Here is a 26,006-nt window from a genome sequence, read left to right as displayed (position 1 = left end):
GAATGCCCCTGGGCAGATGTCCAGGCCAATAACTTATTAGAGCAATATATTCAGAAGACTGGACAGTCTGAAGAACGTCACTGATGCCACCTCCTCTACTTCTGTCCTACAAATCAACTGAAAAGGACTTGAATGAGGCTGAATTTGAACTTGAGCTTTGAGGGGGAAAAACTCAGCAATACTCATATTTTCCATTTCTCTTTGATGTCACTGTGAACATAAGTTCTGGGGGTTTGGAGTCAGGGCACAGGCCCAACTCTCTTCCCCTTGCCCAAGGCAAGCTGGGGTGTGGCAGGCCTCAGCTGGAGTCCCTGCCGTGGCATCGGGGAGAGCATGGGGGCTCTGTGCTGTGGGGCGGTGCAGGGATGACAGTGCCCGGGAGAGACTTGCAGAGAAGACACGCCCTGCATCCTCTGTTGACGCCCTTTGTTCCTGGGTCTCCTCTGTGCCAGGTGGCACTGCTCTAGGTTACACTCTGGGGTGTGGAGACAATGAGGTGAATGCCATCCTGCCCTTGTGGTGTGCCAACAAGGGTACCCTCACTGCTGACCAGGGCTTCAGTTCACAGCACACTTTTACAGGCATTATCATCTTGGATTCTTATAATCCAAGTGGTGAGGGTTAGGAAAATGGAATGCATGGTGCCAGCCACAGCCAGATGTGTAGTGAGGGTTGGTTGAATGGAGTAGCAGCTGGAACACAGAACCCTGCCAAGGGTTGGACTTGGAAGAGCAGTATCGGTGCTGGGGTAATAAAGCACCTGGAAGCATGGGCGGGGAGGTGGACGGGGTGGGGGAAGGTGTCACTGCCCCCCCCCCCCCCCCCCCCCCCCCGCCAGGCATCTCAGACTCCAGGACTCAGGATCCAGCCCCTGGAATGAATTAATGCTTGTCTCTTCATGATGTTGATGAAATCACCTTTATAACATTCCAGATGCCTAATGAGGGCGTGTACAGCAACTAGGCACGGAGTCCTGGAATCTCCCTGCCTTCGGCACGCCCTGGTAGTAATAGTGATCTTTAAAGCTGGGAAGCCCAGAGTGACTTCTCCCCAAAACTTCCTTAGTCATTTCCAGTCTCAACTGAAATTCAGAGCCCAACCTGCAGTGGTTTCAGAAAAATAAGCCAATTCCAACCTGAAGTGGGGTGGGGGGTGGGGAGGGTGGAGAAACCCAGAGTGCAGGAGGAACCCAGGACCCAGGACAAGGTAGACCCAATTTTGCCCAGAGGAAGTCAAAGAAACCTCCAGACTGGAAACTTGGACAACAGAAAGGAATGGACTTTCAGTTGTACGTGCAAATCATTTGTACCCAGTTGTTGTCTCTCCCTCCCTGAATCCCACTTAGATGGCAGTAAAGGAATTGAAATGGTATAAACCCACAACATCACAGGGAGGGGGAAGGAATTAGCAATGGACTGGAGATTTCAGCGAGTCTACGGAACAGAACAATGGCAGATAGGTGAAGAGGAGGAAGCCACAGGAGCAGACATCTCTTTTTTTTAAATAAAGCCCCAAAGAGGCTTGAAAATTCATGACACTAGGTACAGTGTAGGACAGGTCTGAGATCCCGGAGTAAAAAACCAGGTATATGGAACAGTTGTCTCTGCTTTGTTTCCCTAGGAAAACAAATAAACAAAAAAAACAAACAAACAAGTTATTTAAAGAAATTTCAAGGTCCTGGAAAAAACAACCTTCCACAAACATTCTGACATGTAGAGGTTCCCAGTAAATACTCAGCTTGCTACCCTGGAATCTTAACATGAAACCTGCCAGTCAACAACTATTGCCCTTGAGCGCAAAGCTCCCAAAGTTGGTTATTTTTATTGCCTCACTTTTAAAATATGAACCAACAACAAAGGATTTAAGAGAAGTAAGCAAGCAAGCAACAATAACAAAATCCCAGAGAAAAACAGATACATAGCTCAGAAAGTAAGAGGGAACAAAAAATTTTAAACTCTACTATCCTAAGAAAAATCAAAAAAACTACAACTATAAAACAAGAATAAGAGTCTATAAAAAAAAAGAACAATCAAAGAATAGGGATTACTGAATTTTAAAATACAATTGCAGAAATTAAACATTTAATTAAACTGTTGGAAGATAGAGTTGAGAAATCTCCAGAAAGGAAAAAAAAAAAAAAGACTAAAAAGACAACAGAAAAGAGAAGATAAAAAGGATTACAGGAGAGGACAAAAAATTATCAAGGGAATAATGTAAGAGAATTTCATACAACTTAAGGACTCAAATCTCCAGAGGACTGTGGTGTCTCCAGCAGTATGAATGAAATAGAGCAATACATGGCCCATCGCATTGAAACCAGGACACCAAGGACACGGGAGAGATCTGAAAGGCTTTTCCCCAACCCCCAAAAAGAGTCAACTATAAGTAATAACAAATTCTCAACAGCAGTCTTGGTGTGAGAAGATAATCTGAATGTAGAATTTATTCCCAGCTAAACTAGCAATCAAGTGTGAGAGGAGAAAAAAGAACAAAGAAAATTTTGGGCAAAGACTCAGAAACAAGGATGCCCTCTGTATTCCTTCTCCTAAGAAGATATAAAATGAAGGAATAAACTAGGAATTTAGGAAACAATGGAAGCAACTAAGAAAAGCCGTGAAGAGAAGCTCTAGGAAAAAACAGGCCCAGAGTGTTTTCTAGAAATTCTAGAAAAATGGAAGAAGGAAGTGCTTGAAAGGAGTTGTAATCACAGTGTACTACTTGACACTAAGTAAATAATATTTACAAAGGCACCAACTCCTTTTTATTATTTTCAAGATTTTTCAACAATCACCAAAATTTTAATTATGATAAGAGAATATAAAAGTCATCAATCTTGACAGAAATTGGGAGGTGGAAGGGAAAAGGAGAGATTGGGACAAATAGGAGCACTGATGTCTACTTACAGAGCAAGGTATTAATAGAGATCATCAATAGTTAATGGAACAAGGCATAAAGGTGAAATTTAAAGTTACAAATGTAATCATTAGAAGAACTACATATGGTGCTAGAACTTTAAGGTTGAATCACATGAAACTGTTGGGGTTTTTTATGTAAAAAATGGTTGAATATTAGAAATTTCATATGATTCAACCATCTATACTAATAAAAGCGTAATATGCTAATTAGACTGAACGACCTTCTGGATGTCCTTCCGGACAAAGCTGCAGTGGTGGAGGCCGAGGCAGAGGTGGTTAGGGGTGACCAGGCCTGCAGGGGAACAGTTAGGGGCAATCAGGCCAGCAGGGGAGCAGTTAGGGGGCAATCAGGCAGGCAGGCAGGCAGGTGAGCAATTAGGAGCCAGCGGTCCCAGATTGTGAGAGAGAGTTCCTCTAGATCAGCGGTTCTCAACCTGTGGGTCGCGACCCCTTTAAGGGTCGAATGACCCTTTCACGGGGGTCGCCTAAGACCATCGGAAAACACATATATAATTACATATTGTTTTTTGTGATTAGTCACTATGCTTTAATTATGTTCAATTTGTAACAATGAAAATACATCCTGCATATCAGATATTTACATTACGATTCATAACAGTAGCAAAATTACAGTTAAGAAGTAGCAACGAAAATAATTTTATGGGTGGGGGCCACCACAACATGAGGAACTGTATTAAAGGGTCACAGCATTAGGAAGGTTGAGAACCACTGGCCTATGGGATCAGTTGAACATCCCCTGAGGGGTCCCAGATTGGAGAGGGTGCAGACGGGGCTGAGGGACTCCCCCCCGACCCAGTGCATGAATTTCATGCACCGGGCCTCTAAAACATATATATATACACATACACACATATATGTGTGTATATATATATGTACACACACACACACATATATATATACAGAAATGCATAATACATCAATAAATTAAACTTACATACAAAAATTTTGAAAAACCAAGTTTTAAAAGGTCAAACCAAAAGTTAAATAACACCCTGGCTGTTGTGGCTCAGTAGGTTGGGCATCGTCCCGTGTACCAAAGGATTGCCAGTTTGATTCCTGGTCAGGGCACATGCCCAGGTTGTGGGCTCCATCCCCAGTGGAGTGGGGGGGCTTACAGGAGTCAGCCAATTGATATTGCACTCTCGCATTAATGTTTCTCTCGCTCTCTCCCTCTCCAAGATACAAAGATGGTTTGTGTTCACTGGGCAGTTAAAATAGTAAAATCCATCCTATGTTTAGAAATAGAAAAGAAAGATTGGATACTTTAAAATTGGTTAGAAAAAAAATATAATTCAGTATACATGTTTAAAAAAGATAACCACTGAAAGAATATCAATAACAAAAATAAAGTCCAGCACATATGAGAGAGTAATGCAAACTTACCAATCCACCAGAGGGCATGAAAGAAGGGGGGACATGGAAGCAAAGAAAGAAAATGAGAAATAGAAAACAAAAAATGCCCTAGCTGGTTTGGCTCAGTGGATAGACTGTCAGCCTGCAGACTGAAGGGTTCCAAGTTTGATTCCGGTCAAGGGCACATGCCCAGGTTGCAGACTCACTCCCCAATGTGAGGTGTGCGGGAGGCAGTCAATCAATGATTCTCTCTCATCATTTATGTGTCTATCTCTCTCTCCCTCTCCCTTCCTCTCTGAAATCAATAAAAACATATCAAAAAAAATAACTTTGTAGAAACAATACATCAGTAACCACTAAAATAAACATAAGCAGATCAATTCCAGTTATTAACAGAAAGATGTTATCTAAATAAAATTTAGAAAAATCCAACTTCATGCTGCCTACAAAAGACACACCTAAAATAAAACTAAAGAAAAAAGGTGACAATAAAGAATGGAAAAATATATACTATGTAGATACTAACCAAAAGAAAGCTGGTGTGGTTTCAAAATAAACACATAAAATAGACTTGAAAAAGAAAATATTATAGGATTAAAGACATACCTTAATATAAAAAACTTATATAACTACATTAAAAAACTTTTAAAAACTACATAAATAACTTTATAAAAGATTAGATTAACCAGAAATTTAAAATTTCTATGTAGCTCATTATAGATTAGATAGATATAGATATAGATATAGATATAGATATAGATATAGATATAGATATATACATAGATAGATATAAATTAATAGAAATATAATGGAAACTTAACAAATTCACAATCAATTTTTTTTTTTGTAATTAATCAACAAACCAAAAACTTAGTAAGTTTACAGAAGTCTTGAACAACACAATTAACAAGCTTTATCTGGTGGAGATATAATATCCTGAACACAATTTAAAAGAAATTTTTTTTCTCAGGCACATGGAGAACATTTCCCCAAATTGACTATGTACTAGGTCATAAAGCAAGTTTCAAAAATGTTCAAAGAATTGGGATCATACAGACCACAATTGAGTTAGAAACCAATAATAAAAAGATTAAAAACTTGGAATAAAAAGCACACTTCTAAGTACTTAGCTCAAACAAGAAATCATAATGGAAATGAGAAAATACAGAATTGGACAATAACAGAGAATTAACAGTAACAATAATGCCACAGTTTAAAACTATAACTGCTAATCAAACAGTATTTAGGGGAGATTTATATTCTAAAAATGAAGAAAGAATGAAAATTAATGGGCTGAGTATCCAACCTAAGGAGTCATGAGGAAATAACAACTAAATAGACTCAAAGAAAATAGAGGAAGGAAATAAAGATAAAAGCTGACAATAAATGAAATCAAGCATAATAGAGAGGTGAAACAAAACCCAAAGTTTGTTCTTGGTAAAAGCTAATAAAATTAAAAATATATATTGCAAGATTGACCAAGGAAAAAAGAAAATGGATATAAATAATACTAGAGATGAAAAAAGGGGGGACAATTATAGATACAGCAGAGATTTTAAAGCAAAATAGAAATAAAAATATGAGAAATGCTAGGCTAGAAATTTGAAAACTTAGAGATAAAAGAGAACAACTTCCTAATATATACATAATAGAACAAAAGTGAGGAAATAGAAAATTAAAGAGATCTACAACCACCGAAACAAATGAAATCAGTAGTTAAAAATAAGCCACGTGGCTTACACACACCGTGGTAGCCAGGCTCCCATGTGGCTCCCCGAGATCACCTCCTAGTATCCCCCTTCTCCCACAGTGAGTAGGGCTGACCTCAATAAATCAGTAGGAAACTGGAAATGATGAAATATGACTTCTGAGGCTAAATTGTAAAAGGCACTGTGACTGCTGCCCCATCTCTCTCTCTAAATCCTGGGGGGTGTCATGTCATGAAGACACTCAAACACCCCTATGAAGAGGTTCATTTGGCAAGGATCTGAGGCCTCCTGCCATTAGCCTGCTAAGAACTGACAACAACGATGTGAGATATTTTGGAAACATGCCCTCCAGCCCCTGTGAAGATGACTGTGGTCTCAGCCAACATTTTGATGATAACCCATGAAAGACCCTAAGCCAGAACCACCCAATTAAGCTGCTCCCAAATTCCTGACCCTCAGAAACTGTGAGATAATATATGTCATTGTTTTAAGCCACTGAGATTTGTGGCATTTGCTATGCAGCAATAAGTAATACAATAAACCAGGCCAAGATGGTTTTAGGAAAGAGTTCTATAATACATTCAAGGAACAGATAATCCCATGTTTTACAAACTGTCCAGAGCAGTTGTCCCCATCCGCTTTATGAGGCTGCATAATTCAGATGATACAGTCAAAATCAGTCAAATGTATTATTTATGAAAGATTCACAAGAGAATCTCACCAATGAATGGATAATAAAAGTTCTAAACAAAACATAAGTAAACTGAATCCAACAATGTATTTTTTTTAAATGCATAACCAGGCTCAGTTTGCTTCAGGAATGCAATAATGAATTTATTTTTCAAAATCTATGTTTTATTAACCACTTTAACACATTGAAGGAGAAAAACCTATATAAGCATCTTAATAGATGAAAAAATATTGATAAAATTGAACATCTACCCATGACTTAAAAAAATACTTACCAAACTAGTTAGAAATGTCACATTTGCCTGGCCAGTGTGGCTCAGCGGTTGAGCATCAACCCAGGAACCAAGAGATTGTCAATTGATCCTTAGTCAGGGCACATGCCTGGGATTGTGGGCTCGATCCCCAGTAGGGGAAGTGCAGGAGGCAGCCAATCTATGATGTTCCTCTCTCATCAATGTTTCTATCTCTCTATTTCTCTCCTTTCCTCTCTCTCTAAAAATCAATTTTAAAAAATCTATGTGCCTCCAATTAAAAAATTACCTTTATATAAAAAAGAAATGTCCCATTTATTGATGAAACCTTAGAGGCATTTTATTTGCAATCAGATGCTTTTAAGGATGCTCGTTATCACCATTTCTATTCAACATTATATTGGAAGTTTTAGCCAGTGCAGATAAGATTTTTTAAGATAGAAAGATAAATAAATAAAAGATATATGCTTTCAATAGGAAGAAACGAACTATTAGAATTATTGCCAGATATAAGATAAATATGTACTAGTAAAAATAATTCCATTTCTATATACCTGTAGTAAGCAATCAGAAAATGTAATTTAAAAAAGTGATAACATCTACAATAGCAACAAGAATTCAAAATAGGAGCAGACCTAGGAATAAACCTAACAATATTTGTGCAAGATTTTATGAAAGAATTCTGAAACCTCATTGAAAGATTAGAAAAGACCTAAAAAATTGGAAAGATGAACCATGTTTACAGTTTGTAGGTCTACAGGCCTCGTTGATGTCTTGGGAAAGCTGTCTATCTCTGACGTCAGCGGCTTCTCCTCCTCAAGAAGTCTTTGATCTCAGCTGTGGGAGGAGGCAAATGTCACCGACAGGGGCAGGCGTCTATTCGTGGTTATGCACCTGATAAGATCCCTTCCACTGACGTTGGGGAAAGTCTTAAATTTTCCAATGGACAAAATCTCCTGGTTGTAAGTCACGGTCCTCGAAGTCTTGTCTGCTGAGAGTGCACTGTGAAATGAATGTCACTAATGTAGCCGTTTATTAACCAGTCCCTGTAAGCTGGTGAATAAGTTCCTGATAATAATACAGAATGTTTCCTTTTAGTAAGGTTGCTTCATATGTCCTTCCATCCAGATGCATAGGACCCATGACTATTTAATGAGGAGATAAGCTATGTGTTTACCAAAAGAAGTAGATTTCAGGTTGAGGGGCACCATAAGGAGAGCTTTTGGCTAAGGGAAATTAAAAGCTTCTGAAAATTTGACTAGTTGAGCTTTAACTGTACCATTTGCATGTTCTACCAACCCAGAGAACTGGGGTGATAGGCATAATGAAAATACTGTAGAATAAGCCAAATACTGCAAATGGATTGCATTATTTGCCCAGTGATGAATCCCTCAGTTACTGTAACTCAGAGGGAATTCCCAATTGGGAGTTAATTTTTCCCAATAATAATTTACCTACTGTTAAGGCTGTTGCTTTCCTGCGAGGAAATGCCTCCACCCAGTGGAAAAAAAACAAACAAACATGCAAATCATAACTAGCACACGTTTGTATTTTGCGATGGAGGCATTTGGATACAATCCAATTACCAGACCTTAATGGATCTCGAGGAAGTGGGAAATGCCATTGGGACCCGCGAAATGAATTTTCAGAGTTATATTTGGACAGACAGACATCTGCTATACACTTTGTGAGCTACAGTAGAAGGTTCCCAGTAAATCATATTTTTAGGACCCCAAAAAGCTCATGCACATGATAAAGTACAGGTAATTGAGTCCCTAGAGATAACATTGGTTCCTGACTGGATCCAAGCCAGATCTGTTTCCCTGGGTCAAAATTTCCCCCTTTCTTGTTGCCATTCCTCTTTCCTTCTTCCGCAGCTGTCCACTGCAACTTAAAACAGGGCAGTCCAGAATTCCGAAAAAAAAAAAAAAACAACTCCACCAAGCTCACCCAGTGCAAAGCAAGGAGGCAGTGCAGCACAATAGGGAGAATTTCCTAAACAAGATTTTTTTTTAAAGCCCAACCGTAAAGTTATATTGCTACATTTGACTACATTAAAATGAAAGCTTCTGTTCCACAAAAGACAGGATGAGTAAAGTGAAATAAGAAGCTACAAACTGCCCTAGCTGGTTTGGCTCAGTGGATAGAGCGTCAGCCTGTGGACTGAAGGGTCCCAGGTTCGATTCTGGCCAGGGGCACATGCCTGGGCTGGCTCAACAGTGGATAGAGCGTCAGCCTGTGGACTGAAGGGTCCCAGGTTCGATTCTGGCCAGGGGCACATGCCTGGGTTGCTGGCTCAATCCCCAGTGGGGGGCGTGCAGGAAGCAGCCGATCGGTGATTCTCTCTCATCATTGATGTTCTATCTCTCTCTCCTTCTCCATTCCTCTCTGAAATCAATAAAGAAATATATATTTTTTTAAAAAGTTAAAAAAAAAAGAAGCTACAAACTGAAACAGGATAGTTGTAAGATACACCATTTACAGAGGATTTTGTCCAGGATATGTAAAAAGTCCTACAAATCAAAAGGAAAAAGGAAAAATGCCCCATTATAAATTGATCAACATATATGCACAGATAATTCTTGAAAGAAGAAATCTGAATGTTCAACAAACATTGAAAAAATAAATTTAATTTCACTAGTTATCAGGGAAATGAAAGATAACGCAACAATGAGTTACCATTTCATACCTATCAGATTGACAGAAATTAAAAATTCTGACATTATTAGGAGTTGGGGAGAATGTAGAGTAATGGGGAATAAAAAGAAAAGAAAAACACTGGAAATAATTGTCCATCAACAAGAGAACAGATAAATTATGGTATGTTCATTCAATAGACTATTATGCAGCTATTCAAATGAATGACCTAGTGTCAAAGGCTTCATATGGGTAAATCTCAAGGGTATGTTAGCCCAGAAAAAAAAAAACAGTTGAAGAATGCTATATGCAGAGTAGCATCATTTATATAAAATTTGAAAACAAGCAGTCTTACTTTAGCTCGTTCAGAGTTGTAGACACATGTGGTAAGAATATAAAAACATGCTTGAGGATGGGAAACGCCAAATTTATTAAGCAGCTTACTTGTGAGGAGAGAAGGAGAGCAATGAGAACAGGGAAGCAATATACAGGAGCCTTCAACTTTATGTCATATTTTATTCTGTTAAAAAAATATCTGAAGCAAATAGAACAAAGAATAAAGATTTTAAAAAGCAGGTTCAGGTGTCCAAAGTTATTCTCTTAACTTTTCTGAATGTTTAAAGATAATGACCAGGGAAGATGTTTTCATTGGAGGGAACACCAAAATGTAAACCCAATGGAAGTATGTACTTTGTTTTAACCACTGCTCCATCCTCCACTTAGAAGAGGGCCGGGTACAGAGGAGGTACTCAACAAATATTTGCTGAATGAATGAACATCTGCAAAGGCAATGAGATATGTTAAAACACAGCGTGTTCAAAAGAGCTATCATAGTAATAGCCAACTTCTATTGAGTCTCACATGCACCAGCCACTGACTTAACTATTTGGCCTGAGTTATTTCATTCTGTCTTTGCAACCATGTAAGGACCGTTACTATCCTCACTGTACAGATGAGGAAATGGAGGCTTAGAGAGGGGGGCAGCTTGCCTGAGAGCATAGTGGTTAGGACTATGCTCATCAAAAAAGTCTGGGTTTTATGCTATAGGTGGTTGCAAAATTTGGAACAGTAGAAATAAATGATACAAGGAGGTACATGAACATATACATACACCAGAGTGAAGGGTGACCAGGAGCAGACGGGGTGGGGAGGGTGCCTAGTGCCTGATGGCCTGCGAGGGGGGCACACAGCGGGAACACTGCAGTCTGCCTGGGCATAGGGAAAGGCTTGACCAGGAGGAGACATTTGAACTTGGCCGTGAAGGAGAAGTGCACCTACAAATGCCAGGAACCCAGCAATCCCTGCTCTGTGTCCCATGGTGGTGTTCTGAGGATCCATTGCTCTGGACTGGGAGCACAGGGCCTGACTGCACAGGGCTGAGACCACACACACGTGAAGACAAACTGAGGTGAAGGTAACCTTCAGCTTGAGAAAGTTCGCTCTCACCTTTACACACACAGAGAAGAAAAAGCAACCCAGAGCTCTTCTTTAGAAGTCAGGATGGCAGTACCACAGGTAATTGCTTGGCCTCTAATAAGAGCTAATGTTTGAGCAGTTACCGTTCGCTGGGCACTGGGCTGCTATCGCATGCTTTAATGCCTCTGATTCTCACACTCTATGAAGCAGGTGCTCTTTCTCCCTTCCCAGGGGAGAGGAAACCCAGGCTTAGACAACCTAAGTATCTTGCCCAAAGCCCTATGCAGTTAGTAAGGGGTGGAGCTGGGATTTGAACCCACGGTTGTCAACGCTCCACCCGTGTTTTAGCCACTGCTGCTCACAGGCATCCATTGAAAGCAACAAGGTTTTTACTGCTTTCAATCGGAAGAATAAATGAGAATGTGATCAAGCATAATAAACTAGAAACCAAGCTTGCCATTACATTCATGAACTCCTGTCACATGTGAGGTGCTCCCATAAATGCTTATGAAACGAGGTAGCATTTAGTTCAGGAAATGAAAGCCAACCCAGTGTCAATGATATACTTCTCTCTCATAGTAGTTTCATAAGTCTTTGCAGCACACACACAGGGACTCTCTGAATCAATGCCCCCACCCCAGCCTGTGGGACACACACACACACACACACACACACACACACACACACACTTAGACCTCTTGGTGAGCTCCCACTGCTCTCAAATCTCTGCTCCACCCACCCTCCCCAGGGCCCCTCCTCCTGCTCCTTGGCACTCAGGCCGGACCACTGTCCTGGCTCCTGTCTTGGTGCTGCACTCCTGGAGGGAGGGCCTGGCTCTTTTCTCTCTCTGCCCATCACAGAGTAGGCCTACTTTGCAAACCTGCTGAGTGAATGGAGTCCCACACTCTCCCAAACAGCCCACAGACATACAAACAGTGAGAACAAAAGTAGGACAAGGGAAAGAACTGGAAGAGTTCTGCTTTGCAAACAAAAGTAAATAAAGAGAACAATCCCTCTTTGCCCCAGGAAAAGCCACTATCACTTGGATCATGTGTATTCATTTTATTCATTTATTGCACATTTGCCAGACCGCGGCCTGGAGGTGGCTGACTCGCCCGCACCCTCCCTTCCTCAGTAAACTCTGAAGGTAGCCCTCTCTCCACGGGCAAGGGGGGGGGGGGCACAGAGATGAGGTGAACACAACCCACATTCCCAGGCCCCCACGGCGAAGGATGAAGCAAAGCAAGCAGTCACAATTCACACATGTAAAGGCAATTCTAGGAAAGGGGAGGGAGGAGGAGGAGACAGAGAGGTGGGTGTGAGGGCAGAGGGGCGGGTGGCAGAGACAAGAGAAAGGAAGACGGAGGCAACCTGTCTGGATTCTCCCGGAGTCACATCTAACAATACTCTGGTCCCCTTCTCATTCATTACAAGGTTTTCCCGTTGACTCAGACCAGAGCTCTCTCTCTGATTAATTTTCGGAAGAGCCGGCAGAGTTTAATCATAGCAAACACAATGACCCCGGTTATTACGGCCTGAGTGGCTAAAAGCAGAATATAAAGACCCCAGAACAGGCTGTGGTCCTGACCCTGGCCCTCGGCCATCGGCTGGGCCCGCGCCCAGGGCTCTGCGCTGGTTGACACCCAGGCTGGGCGATCGCGGGCCACGGGCAGGGCCGGCCAGGTGGGGGCGAGAGAGTGGGGAGGCGGGCCCCCAGTGCTCGGGCACCCCAGGTCACCGTCCGACAGGGCCTGCAGCAGCAGGCCAGGGCGCTGCCCTTGGCACCGCGGGGGCTCCTCCGCGCGGCCCACGAGGCCGGGGTGCTGTCTCAGCCATGCCAGGAACGGCCGCAGGTCGCAGTCGCAGCGCCAGGGATTGTGCCCCAGCAGGACCTCCGCCAGCCCGGGCAGGTCCTCAAACACGTCGCCCGGCAGCGTCTGCAGCAGGTTGTGCTCGAGCCGGACCTGCTCCAGGCTGCGGAGGTCGCGGAAGAGCCCGCGGGGCAGGGCCCGCAGCGCGTTGTGGCTGAGCGACAGCTGGCGCAGCTGGCCGAGGCCCCGGAAGGCGCCCTCGGGGAGCGCTCCCAGGCGCGGGTTCAGGGTCAGCCCCAGGGCCCGCAGGCCGCTCAGGTTTCGGAAGGCGGCGTCGGGCAGGGTGCGCAGCTGGGTGCGGTTCAGCCACAGCCCCCGCAGGCCCGCCATCTCCCCGAAGAGCACGCCCGGGAGCTCCTCCAGCGGGTTCTCATCCAGCGCCAAGAAGGTCAGATTGTGCAAATGGAGAAAGAGTGCAGAGGGCAGGGACCGCAGCTGGTTTCTGGAAAGAGTTAAAATACGAAGGTCGCGGAGCTGGTCGAAAGCCCCGGGCGCGAGGGAGTGGAGGCGGTTTCTGTCGAGCCGCAGCTCGGCCAGGGCGCGCAGGCTGCGCAGTAGCCCCGCGTCCAGAGAGACGAGCCGGTTGGAGTGGAGCACCAGTCTCTCCAGCTTAGCCTGGGCTCCGAGCAACCCCTGCGGCAAGTGAGTCAAATTGTTTCCCGATACATCCAGCACCCTCAGGTTCCCCAGGTGCGCGAAGAGGCCGGCGGGGAGGGAAACGAGTTGATTGTTGTTCAGAAGGAGTTGCTGCAGGTTAACCAGGTTCCGAAACAGGTTTTGGTCAATGCGCGTTAGTTCATTGTGGCTCAAGAACAACTGTTCCAGGAGCACCAGCTGGTCGAAGAGGGAGCCTGGAAGATCCGGGATTTGGTTGCGCGACAACCTCAGGGTTTTTAGGTTTATCAGGTCGTTGAAGGCGCCGGGGGCGACGGCGGAAATGTGGCTGTCGGCCAGTAAGAGGCGCTGCAGGACCGTCATGCCGCGGAAGCTGTCACTCCGCAGGGTGCCGCGGTCCATGCGGTACAGCATGATGACCGTGAGGTTGGTGGGCAGGCCGAGCGCGGCGATGCGCTCCACGTCGCCCCCTGAGCACTGCACCGCGTCCCGGACGAAGCAGCTGCAGGCGGGCGGGCAGGGGAAGGGGACTGGCTGCGCGCTCAGGAGCGCGAGCACCGCGCACAGCAGGGCGGCCCTCAGCATGTCGGACGCCTGTGGACGACACACAAGGGCAAACGTTCGCGTGCGCTCTTGTAACCCTGGGCATTTAACGTTGCAGAGGCAGGATTCTTTCGCCAGGATTATCACTGCCTCTGTAATCCATAGACAAGTAAGTCTCCCGCTTTGCTTAGGGGTGCAGATTTTCCTGGGTGGTAAAAAGACATTCATTCGTTCTACACTCCATGTCTCATTCTTTTGTTTTACTGATTTTCCACTCTCAGTACAAAGCATGGAAAGGACAGCGTTTGCAAGCCAGAGAAAAGCCAATACTTTAAATTCTTTACGTAGAGAGAACTCACTAAATAATTATTCTCACATTCAGGCTCCAGATTTCGCAGAGCAATGCCCACTGTGAACATAGCTCTGCTCTTGACTCTATCCTTACCCAGGGGTGGTTGTAACCAAGTCACGGAGGGAACAGCAAAGTGTTCAAATGACAGCCACCACCTGATTCCTTTGGTCACAACCATGTTATATCTGCAATACCAACTCCTCTACTACAACAATGGACACCCCCCCTCCCCCAAACAGCGAACACCCTCAGCCACACCGGGAAACGCAGGTAGTAATACTTACCACTCTATGCCAGGCGTTCTTCCCAGCACTTTATTTGAATCCATTCATTTCATCTTTACCTAACGGTCCTAACCATATGAGGTACATACTATTACTATCCCCAAAGAATGAAGAAACGAAGGCATGGGAAGTTTAAGGAACTTAACCAGGGTCACAGAGCTAGAATTGGAGAGTAGTATATCTGATTGAACCATAAATAAGAAGCTATCATTTCTAAGATGTTTAAAAATTAATACTTCTGGCATTGAATCATCTGTGAAATACACACAGTAATACTAATCTGCCAAAACAACGTTTCCCTGGTGTAATTTTACACAAATCGTTTCTTGTAGCTACCTATTATTTCTTATGCACACATGAACTCACCAAGCCCTCCAGTTGCCCATACTAATTTTAAAGTATTTGGCCTTACCTGAAATGGTACTGCACCCCAAAGCAACTGAAAGGCTTAGAGCCTCGCCTGTGATTCGGCACTTTCCAAAGGAAAAGGGCAGTACCCCTGCATCCTCAGGATAAAGACTTTAACAGAATAAAAGTCATGGAAAGGGCCCTATCTCAGAAGGCATATTCGGGATTTTTAATGACAAATATTTTCAAACTAAAAGCAACTATATATAACCTAGATCCTACTGTCAAGGCTGAATGACAAGAGCTGGAGAGAGAGAAGTTTCTCCATAAATGGCACAACATAACTCTGTGATGCTAGAAAAGCTTAGTGATACATTGCAGCTGCCACACCCCTAGAGGGGCCAGGCTTCCTCCCAGCTTCCTTTTCATGCCACAGATCTCTAATCCAGCTCCCCTCCTCCTTGGGTGAATAATAAGGCTAAGACTACCCTCAAATGCTCCACTCAATTTCTTTTTAGAAATAATAAGGCTGAAAACATTCTCAAAGATGTTCAATTGGGCATCACCGGGTGAGTTGAAGGGTGTTCACATGTTCAGTTTCACTTAGGACTGTCAAACGGCCTCCCAAAGCAGCTGTACCAGTACATGCTGCCACCTGCAGTGTGGGACAGTCCCTGTGCTTGACAGCTCTGCCCATACTTGGAATTGATCTTTTAAATGTATTTTTTGCAGTTAATGTGAAATGATTGTCAGTGTGGTTTTTAATGAACTCGAGCCTCTTTTCATATTTTAAGGGCCACTTCATTTTCTGAGAAATTCAGTTTTCTTTTGCCTATTTGTCTGTATGCAAAATATGTATGCTTATGTCTTTAAAAAAACTGAATTATAGGCATTTTAATATATTCTGGATACGAATCCTTTGTTGGTTATAGGTGTTATGAATATCTTCAACTAGTTTGTGATTTGCCTTTTCACCTTCTGTATGAGGTCTTTTAACTGTAGGCAGTTATCAATCTTTTCTAATTTGTGATTTTTGTGTCTGTTAAAATAAATCCCCCCTTTCCTCCAAAATCGGAAAACTATTTCCCTATAATGCCTTAAGTTTATAGCTTTGTCCTCACTTTTAGGTCTATTTAACCCATCTAGAGTTGGTTTTTGTGTATGATGTGAGTAGAGTCCGGTTTATTTTTCCCAGTAGGATAACCAGCTGTCCTAGCCCTGTTTATGTAAATCCCTTCTTCCCTGGGCGCTAGTGTCAGCACTGCCAGGAACCAGCACCTCATCAGTGCGTGGGTCTGTGGGTCTGTTTCTGAGCTGTTTGAAAACCCTGCACCGTACCCCACACTGAAATAACTTTGAATGTTACTAGACATTTTCATACTACATTGGTGGGCATATAAATTGGGGCAAACTTTTCAGAGAAAAATTTAGTAGTATCAACCAAATTTAAAATATGCATATTCTGTGTCCAGCCATTCCACTGATAAAAATACACTTCATGGATATGCTCATTTAGGTATGTGCACAAAAACACTTATTGTGGAATTGTAACAGAAAAAGAAACAAAAATCTAAATGACCATCAACAGGGAACAAGTTGTTTAAATTATGGTACATCCATGCAGTGGGATGCCTTGCAGACTTTAAAGTGAGTAAGGTTGAGCTCCAAGTGCTGACATATTTTCAAAGATACACTAAATGACAGAAAGCAAGGGCAGCAGAGCATATGCAATGGGATTCCACTTGTGTAGCATTTAAAAATATATATATTTACATGAGGATATATACATATTTTTTTCCTGCAATGATACACCAAGAAACTTTAGTATTCATCTTTTAGGGGAGAAGCCAGGGAACAGGTGGACTTCCTTACATACCTTTCTGTGAGGTTTAAATTTTTACTAAATATGCTTATATCACAATTGTATTTTAAAAATTTTAATGCAAAAATAAAGTGATTTGGAAGGGAAAATGGCATCATTAAGGAAAAAAAAACATAAGGATAAAGGTATTAAAACACATTAGAGAAAGTCAAGGCTTGAATTGTGAAAGAATAAACATTAACCTCTGGAATCATTGAATGGAGTGGTACAGAAGTGGTCCTTAAATTATTTCATCCTGGTTGAGAAAAACTCCCCGATCCATGACATTTGCAGATGTGGAAAAAGCACTGAAATCCAAGCAGCGTTTGGAGCCAAATGTAGTTAAAGCCCAGTAAATGCTGTACTGACTGAAATTACTTCTAAGTCATGAAGTCCTAAAGCACAGGGGAAGTCACTCCCTCTGTCAGGGATCATGGGCCGTCTTTCAGCTCCAATCAAGGGAAGGAACTGAGCCCAGAACACATGTTGTGGTGGCGTAGTGAGTCAGACATGCATAGGCACACCAAGCGAAAGACCCTTTGCCTAGGAAAATGCTGGGGAGCCAATGTGATGGAGAGTTTGGGAAGAAGTACTGTGGACTAATCAGTGACTTGGAGTCAAATTCGAGTGAAGCTTCTTTAGTCTATTTTCCCAGGAAGACCTCCAAGTTTTGTTCTTTGAAGAGAGCAGGGCATTCTGATTGGCCAAGAAGGGAGAACTGGGTCCAGAAGTTGCAGACAATGGAGCAACACTGTGAGTCCATCCACTGAACGAATAAACACGGTGCCGGAATCATTTTGAGCAATGAAGTTGACGGCTCTAGTATTCAAGTCTTTGGAGCTGGGATCTATGAAACAGGTCGGAAATCTGCTGTCCTAATAGCTTCTGTGTAAGTCACAGAGCCCTGGCCTATGGGGTTTGGCCATTTAAAAGCAGGCATGCGACATGCTTTTCTTCCCCCATAGGGGACACAGAGGCTGGGCACAGCAGGAGTAACACCTGCAGAGTAACCACAACCACAACTATGAACAGGGACAGTCTCATTCAAACTCACAGAATTCCTTCTGTCCTTCCCTGCAGTATACGCTAAGAATAAAGCAACTGGCAGTAAGGGGGGAAGAGGAAGGAAAGATATGAGGAACTGTGCCCACATCAGCAGGCTGTGGGGACATGATCATTTGCTATACAAACCACAGTGCATGGAAGAACTTGAGCTCAAACTGGTGTTCATACCACCCAAATCCATCAGATCACAGCCAGCCACACAGCCCATAGCAGAGGATGTATGTCTCCTGCAGAACCTGCCATACTAGAAAACACCTTCCCAAGCACAAAGGCCCAACACAAATCTGCCTTCTCTGGGATTTCTATGGCCAGCAGTTAGCTCCACAGCTTCTCTCCCCTTGGAGGGCTCCTTTGGCACCCACAGATACCACTTCACTTCAAATGCACCATGTCTTACACGGTATTAGCTTTTGATCTTCCCAACTATTAATAGACTAACTCCCTAATTTTATAGTTCACCATTTCCCTCAGACCTCCTGACACTTAACATTTGGCTCTACATTGTATGTGACTGATAGGTTTCCACGGATGGTCACAGACAAAAGTGTGGAATGCCGTATTTATTTCCTTCAAAAACCCAAAGTTAGCCCGGCTGTGGGGCTCAGTGGTTGTGTCAACCTAGGAACCAAGTGGTCACAGTTTGATTCCCAGTCAGGGCATATGTCTGGGTTGTAGGCTCAATCCCTGATTGTGAAGGAGGCAGCCAATCAATGATTCTCATCATTGATGTTTCTTTTCTTTAATTGTTAAAAAATATATTTTTATTTCAGAGAGGAAGAGAGAGGGAGAAAGATAGAAACATCAATGGTGAGAATCATTAATTGGCTGCCTCCTGCACACCCCCCTCTGGGATCGAGCCCACAATCCAAGCATGTGCCCTGACTGGAATTGAACCATGACCTCCTGGTTCATGGGTTGATGCTCAACCACTGAGCCACCGTGGCTGGGCGCCATCATTGATGTTTCTTTCTCTCTCTCTCTCTCTCTCTCTCTCTCTCTCTCTCTCTCTCTCCCCCTTCATCTCTGAAATAAATAAAAAGATCTTTTAAAAAACAACAAAAAAACAACCCCAATGTTATAAAAAAAAAAAAAGGAAATGGGAAAGTATTAAGCAGGAAAATAAACCCATTTAACTAAAAAGGAAACATGCATAAAGACACAGAAAGAAAAAGAAATCTATTTTATTCATTTAGATTTTTATTTTGAATGCTTCAATCAAAAAAAATTTCATATGGTTATTTACAGTGCTGAATGTACAATTATGAATGTATGCCTTTTTGACATCAGGGTACCATTCTTGAGCAGCAATATAATTTTAAAAATATAAAGATGCAATATCATTTCTGATATAAAGTTTCTTAAAAAAATTCCAAAGTCTTAGGGAATTAACAAATCATAACAGGAGTTAACTATTTTATTAATTTAATGTGCACATAATTACCAAATTTTAATACATTAAAAAATATGTGTAAATACCCACAGACTGTACAAAAATTAACATCCCATATTTTGCTAAAAGTTCCCAACTACCTCCCACCATAAATATACAAAAACCTATTTCAGATATGTCAAAATTACATGCAAGATATCTTAGAACGTTTTCTAAAGCTTGAATTTTGCTCTTCTCTGAACAGTGTATGTATAGCTGTTTTGGAAACAGAATATATAAACACTGATATTTTTACCATGCTTTTGAAACTGCGCAGTATTTTCATAAACAGGGATAACAAAATAAATACAGTAAAAACTGCAACAGTTTTGTTTAAATGCAAGTGCAATTTGGAAAGCTCTCAAATGCAAGGATTATAAAACTAATATAAAAGTATTCATTTTGTTGTTGGCTTAGCCACTTTTATTCAAGCATTATTTGCAGCAATGCCTTACAGCAGTTGGTGCTAGAAGATACAAACATAGTCACCACTATTTATATTTGAGGGAGAAAAAAACTTTAAACAACCCTGAGGGAGACACACATTAAAAATCATGTTATTTATTTAAAAAGTTAAAAAGTTACATATCATTATTTAACAATTATTTTCCCGGACATTTCTGTCCTTAAGTATGTGCATAAATAAAATTTAAAGCGGTAATATTTATTAATCTTAATAAACCAAAATAATATATGTACAGATTTTAAAGTTTACGTCTGTATACACTCAAATAATTTAATGTGAAATTAAGAATCAAAATTGCTATGTAATGGTGACCTACAGAGAGAGAGAACTCTATCTATGGCACTGAGTAGGACCCACACCTATATTCACAAACATTCCTCAAATAATATTCTGGAAGCCATCAATTACAACTTGAACAACCCACTTAGTTCAAATCTAACTTCCTACAAATGCTTTTCCACCTACCTAAAAACCTTATTCCTTTGAAAGCAATATAGACAGATGAGATATAAAACCCTTATAAAATCTAAATGTTAAAAAAAGGGAGGGTGTAAAAATATAGCTCTTTATGATCATGCTCTTAAAGATGTTAAATACAATCTGATAATTGGGTTTTTAAGCTGCTACTAGCAATTACCTTAATTATATGCTTCAGTATTTAAATCAAAGAATAAGATTTACAATTCTGGGAAATCGCTGAAGAATAACACTTATACATGTTGAAAATAAATGTGGAAATTATAAAACAATCAAGAGAATAACTATAGAAAACAGTGCTAATTCACAGCTCAAGAGGTCTAAGATGCATAGCTTCATAGAATCATTCATGGGACAATTGTTCTTATCTAATGTGTATTAATAGCGTATTATTTTTTTATGGAAACTTTTTTTTTTTGTGAGAATCATCAGTGGCAATAGCAATAACAGTGATCCTGAGTGTAACTTACATTTTTCTATAGTCACCAAACATCATTCATATCTCTGCACCACAAAAAATGAGAATCATTTGATTCTACAGTTCTGCGTAACATTTGGTAAATTGGTAAGTACAGATCAGGAAAATAATGACCAGCTAGAGGTGAACAGTACACCCATGCTACTGGTTAAGGAAGAACACAGGATAATATCACATACTTTTAGAAGTTTAGTGTCCATTTTACAGCAGTATCAGTTTCCTTGTTTATCCATAACTGTGGACTTTGTCAAACTACTGGATCTTACCTATAAAGGCATTTTTAAAGTTACTTTTATTTTGTTTAGAATTTAAACATTATCTAGGCAAAACAGAAAGGTGAAAAATATTATTCACATTTCATTTGATTCAATGAATGTCTATTCTTTAACTTTATTTCCATTTTTCTTTTCTCCCAGAAAATGCCACCACCAAAGTATGTTCATTTGTAAACATCCAATCCAAAATAGGTAAACTCTGACTTCTGGCGCCACCTAATGGCATAAAACAAATTCTCGCCAAGTTCATATTGCTTTGAACAAATTTAGTAGTTGTTCAAAACCACTCCTTTTTTAAGCCTTATTATTGATAGAATAGACATACATCAAATCTTTAAAATTTTAGAAGGCAAAAATCTAACTCAAAAAACTAAAAAATAGCAAAAAACAAACAAAAAGCTAGCTCACTACTATCCAATGTTTTTAGAAAATTAAAAAAGCAGAAAATAAAAGACATTTAAAATAATATAAAACCTGAGAGGAGGAAAAAAACAGGTATGGAGAGATATCAGAAAGATAGATCCACATCTATTACCAAAAGAAATAATATTTTTTCCTAATGAAAAAGGTTTACAACATTTAACTAAAGCAAATTACACTACTGACCCCAGACAGCACAGACACATTAACAGTTTTGAGGGACATCTCCAGAAGGCAGTGAAGCACCTTGCTGATTAGAAAAATAAAACCCAGGCAGTTTGTACAGAAAATATAAAACCATAAGTGGAAATTACCTGAGTTGTTCTATAAGCAACACCATAAAACTCACTCCTAACTCTGGATTATCGAAGGAATCTGGTGTATGTATATATAGAATTCTTTGGAAGAAATGTTGGAATCAAATGAAAATAGGCTTTTTAACTATTTTCACTAGAGCCTAATCATAAATTTAGGGCCTGTATATAAACAAGGACCTTTTCTAAGAGGAGTTGTGAAAATAAATTTAAAGGTGTAAACTAAGTCTCAAGGGCTAATGTCTAAAACCCTACCAAATACCAACTTTCTTCTATACCCTATATAAAGAGTATCACTGAGGGTAATAATCAAGAACATTGTGGAAATATAATATTCAGAGTTACTGAATAAAGAAAGAGGACTTCACAGATTGATTATTAATTTAGCTGGCATGCCAATCTTTTATTTTTGTTTCTTTTGTTTAAAAAAAAAAAAAAGCTCTGAAATCAGCTACTATATCAGAAGGAACACAGATTGAAATGATGCCATCTGACACACAGGATCAGGAAGTCCTAAATTACATTCTGTTCAATACTGCTACTAGCATCCCATCGAGACTGATGCGCTGCTATGTTATGGTGATGATTTGACATGATCCATTTTCTTTAACTAAAGCTTTAGCTTCTGTTGTCGTCTGAGGTTTTGGTGGCCATTCCGGGTCAACCAAGAGCTCCTGAGCCAGATACATGTACTTTGCTTTTGGTATCTTCTTTCTACAGTCCAGGGCACAGGACAAGCAGCATTTCCCCCAATAATCCACTGACTCCTAAGGAAATAAGGAAAAAGAACACCCCAGAAGATTAAAGGCTACTTGTTTTTAACAAATTTATTAAAGCAGAGTATGTCAACACAAAAAAAATAAGACGAAGTGACTTTTGAGCATAAACAAATGAAAAAAAAATCCATGTAAAAAAGTAAGCTTTCAATTATTTAGGAACATTTTTAAAGGTTAAATGTTTTAGTTATCAATTTAATATACTTTATTTTATTTAGGTTATAGACCTCACCTCTTGTGTATGTATACTTTTTTTCCCCATTTCTTTTTGTATAGATACATTTTTAAAATAACTTGCAGATCTGGATAACACAAAACATCTATTGCATCAAGAATTATTTTAAACTATTCAGAAAGAGAAAATATTTTTAATATTTTAATATTCAATATGGAAACTCTCATTTTCTATCCCAAACTATCCTTTGGTACTAGATCATTTTTGGAAGAAAGCAGTGTAAAAAATATCATTGTTACTGTTAATATTACCTTTTAAAACATAAAACATTATGAAAATATTGTTAGGTCAAAATTAGAACTTAGATCATGTTTAATATCATTCACTTCTTTTAAAGCCACATTTTCATTCATACAAAAACAATTTTATTTTATAATGATGGTTACCCTTGGTGCTCTACCTTTAAGAGGAGGTACATACAAAGCTATAAAGCAAGTACTATTTCTTAGTATTATTTCATTATAAAAAGCTCTGCTGTCATTGAAATCCTTCTGATTAATCCTGATGTTTTTAATGACTGTGATCTTAGATAAAGAATTCTCGAAGAACAAGAAAGCAGAGTCCCTTGTTATTGTAAAGAAATATAAATGCAGTAGAGGCCCTCAGAATTTATCTTAACTGAAATTTGTGGTAAAGAAATGAAATAAACCCAATTGGTTGGGTGTTGTCCCGTGCACCGAAAGGTTGTCGGTTCCATTCCCAGTCAGAGCACATGCCCAGGTTGTGGACTCAATCCCCAGTAGGGGCGTGTAGTAGCCAGCCGATCGATGTTTCTCTGTCACATCGATGCTTCTATCTTTTTCTCCTTCTCCCTACCTCTCTCTCTAAAATTAATACAAAATCTTTTTAAAAATGAAATAAAAGTAAACAACTATACCAAGAACTAATTATATTCACCTCTAAAGAATGATCAATTTTTAATTATTTTGGCTTTTGTTTCTCCAAAGCAAAATCAAATCCCAGATTTTTTATTCTGCCATTAATACATAACCCAGTCTACAACTAGGTCTAATCTCAATTGAAACAATCTCACAAAATGGAAGCATAACATAACGGAGAGGAGCATTCTAATATGTTAACATCCAAAATATTTTCATGATCAAGAAAGGCAGATTTGTTATAACATATGTGTTCTGAAACATGTTTCTACATTTGCCAATGGAGAACAGCAAAATACTTTAATATGAAAACTCTTACACTTTTCTACATTTGGACTTGGTAGGTCCTCTTATTTTATTGAGACAACCACCAGGAAGCTACTACTCTTTCCTTCTCCAAAACTGTGGGCATGTGGCAGCACTGAGATCACTGATAATAACTGAATGCTTTTAAAGGTCTGCTTACTTTGTCAACAAAACACAGTAAGCTGCACTGCTATACAGAATTTATAGGCAAAAACTGTGGTAACAAGTAAGTTATACTTTACAATTCTGTGGGGAGAGAGGAGGTACAGATTTTATGATTAGCCATCTAGCTATAAAGAGAGCTATTACCATCACCTTAAAAGAAGCCCACAAGATGATACAGGATTCTTCAGGTGATGCAAATAACTAACAATTCCTTTCCAGGGGAGGCTCGTACACAACAAACCTTAACATTTAATCTGAGGTGAGGGCTCACTACTTGGATTTTTTTTCCAAGGTGTTTAAAGTCTTCAATTTAGTTGCAGAAAAGACCATTGTTCCTAAATCAATCTGAAAGCCGTCATTTTTTATTTTATGGCATGTAGCACTTTTAAAAGATCACAGGAAGAGATTAATGGTGAATGGTGATTGTAAGAAAACAAACAAACAGACAAAACAAAAACCCAGAAACATATGGCCTTGTCTGTCCAGATGAGCCGGCAGGGTTGAAGGACAATGCAGAGTTAAGGAAAGTCATAGCCAAGTGTATTCAAATGGAAGACACACATGAACATCTCTAAATCCACTGTTCCCTACCTTCGGAAAGTGAGGCAAGCAATAAAATTAAAGCCAATTTCATTGCAAACAGAATCGCAATTGAATAGTATTCTTTCTTTTTTAAATCCTCACCTGAGGATATGTTTATTGACTTGAGAGAGAGAGAGAGAGAGAGAGAGAGAGAGAGAGAACAGAATCGCAATTGAATAGTATTCTTTCTTTTTTAAATCCTCACCTGAGGATATGTTTATTGACTTGAGAGAGAGAGAGAGAGAGAGAGAGAGAGAGAGAGAGAGGAGAAAGAAACATCAATCGGTGCCACCCCAACTGAGAGAGCGAATCTGCAACTGTTTGGTGTACGGGACAACACTTCAACCAACGGAGCCATCCAGCCAGGGCTGAATAGTATTCTTTTTACATTAGCATGTATGTTTAAAAAAATCCTCATGTCCCTATTAAAAGCAAGGTACACTTGTTATCATCCAGAAAAAATAAATGAAGTCACAAGAAACACTAGGGATATCCCCTCCACTGTAATTAGACACGTATTTTGTTTCCGTGTCCTCACCTCCCCCAAACATCATACACAAAAAGTATACTATAAGCAAGCATAGATTTGTTAGTTTGCAAGCACAAACATACCACACCATCCTCAAACACAATATAACACACCGGTAGAGAAAATAAAAGGTGTTACAGGCATGCTGGAATGAAAAATAAATCCAGAGAGAAGATGGTGGCAAGAGGAGAAAAGCAAGCACTGTGCAACTAGAAAGTGAAGAGGGGGAGCATCACAGGACTCAGAATGAGCACTTGGATCTCCCTGAACACCTGGGGATAGGTCTCAGAAGCAGGAGAACACATGAGCCATAGCAACTGGAGCTTTTGGTTGGCTCCTGAAAGGAAACCCTGGTTAAATAACCACGTGTATCCCTCGGAAAAGGGAAAGAGGCTACCGCAGACCAACAGAGAAACCACAAAGAACTTCCAAAAAGATCTACAGCTAAAATTCCCCTGCTTCTTAGACCATTACAAACTGTTCATTCTAGAACCCCAATGCCAGTTTAATCTTTGCAGTGTCTTTTAGGAAATGTTTTCATGGGTAGCATGTAAAATATAAAGCCAGGCTTGCAGGACATGTTATAATGGTACTATGGTTTTCATAAAAGTCTTCTTCCATACCAATCCTGAATATAAAACAAATAAGGACAATTAGAATTAGCATTACATCTACATAAGCCCGAACAATATTCTAAGTGGCATAAAGACTATAGCTAACACTTGGATCCCCCGCCCCCCCCCCC

General features: G+C 40.5%; 2 protein-coding genes across 4 annotated transcripts in view; both read right to left on the bottom strand.

The window, feature by feature from the left end:
• Positions 1 to 11,728: 11,728 nt before the first annotated feature.
• Positions 11,729 to 15,214, bottom strand: GP5 (glycoprotein V (platelet)). Its single transcript, XM_005873197.2, has 2 exons — positions 15,070 to 15,214; positions 11,729 to 14,072 (listed from the first exon to the last, which is right to left on the bottom strand). The coding sequence occupies exon 2, from the start codon at positions 14,061 to 14,063 to the stop codon at positions 12,441 to 12,443; it is 1,623 nt and encodes a 540-aa protein (XP_005873259.1). The 5' UTR covers positions 14,064 to 14,072; positions 15,070 to 15,214; the 3' UTR covers positions 11,729 to 12,440.
• Positions 15,215 to 22,161: 6,947 nt separating this feature from the next.
• Positions 22,162 to 26,006, bottom strand: part of ATP13A3 (ATPase type 13A3) — a 112,130-nt gene continuing 108,285 nt past the window's right edge. For all 3 annotated transcript variants that reach the window (XM_005873195.2, XM_005873196.2, XM_014545316.1), the window contains one exon: positions 22,162 to 22,557. In XM_005873195.2, the coding sequence (XP_005873257.1) occupies positions 22,360 to 22,557 (198 nt within the window). In that variant the 3' untranslated portion in view covers positions 22,162 to 22,359. The remainder of the gene's footprint in view (positions 22,558 to 26,006) is intronic.

This window comes from Myotis brandtii, unplaced genomic scaffold (assembly GCF_000412655.1).
Source record: "Myotis brandtii unplaced genomic scaffold, ASM41265v1 scaffold4, whole genome shotgun sequence".
Classification (NCBI taxonomy): domain Eukaryota; kingdom Metazoa; phylum Chordata; class Mammalia; order Chiroptera; family Vespertilionidae; genus Myotis; species Myotis brandtii.
Note: the sequence above shows the minus strand (reverse complement) of the source record. Positions and strands in the feature narration are given on the sequence as shown.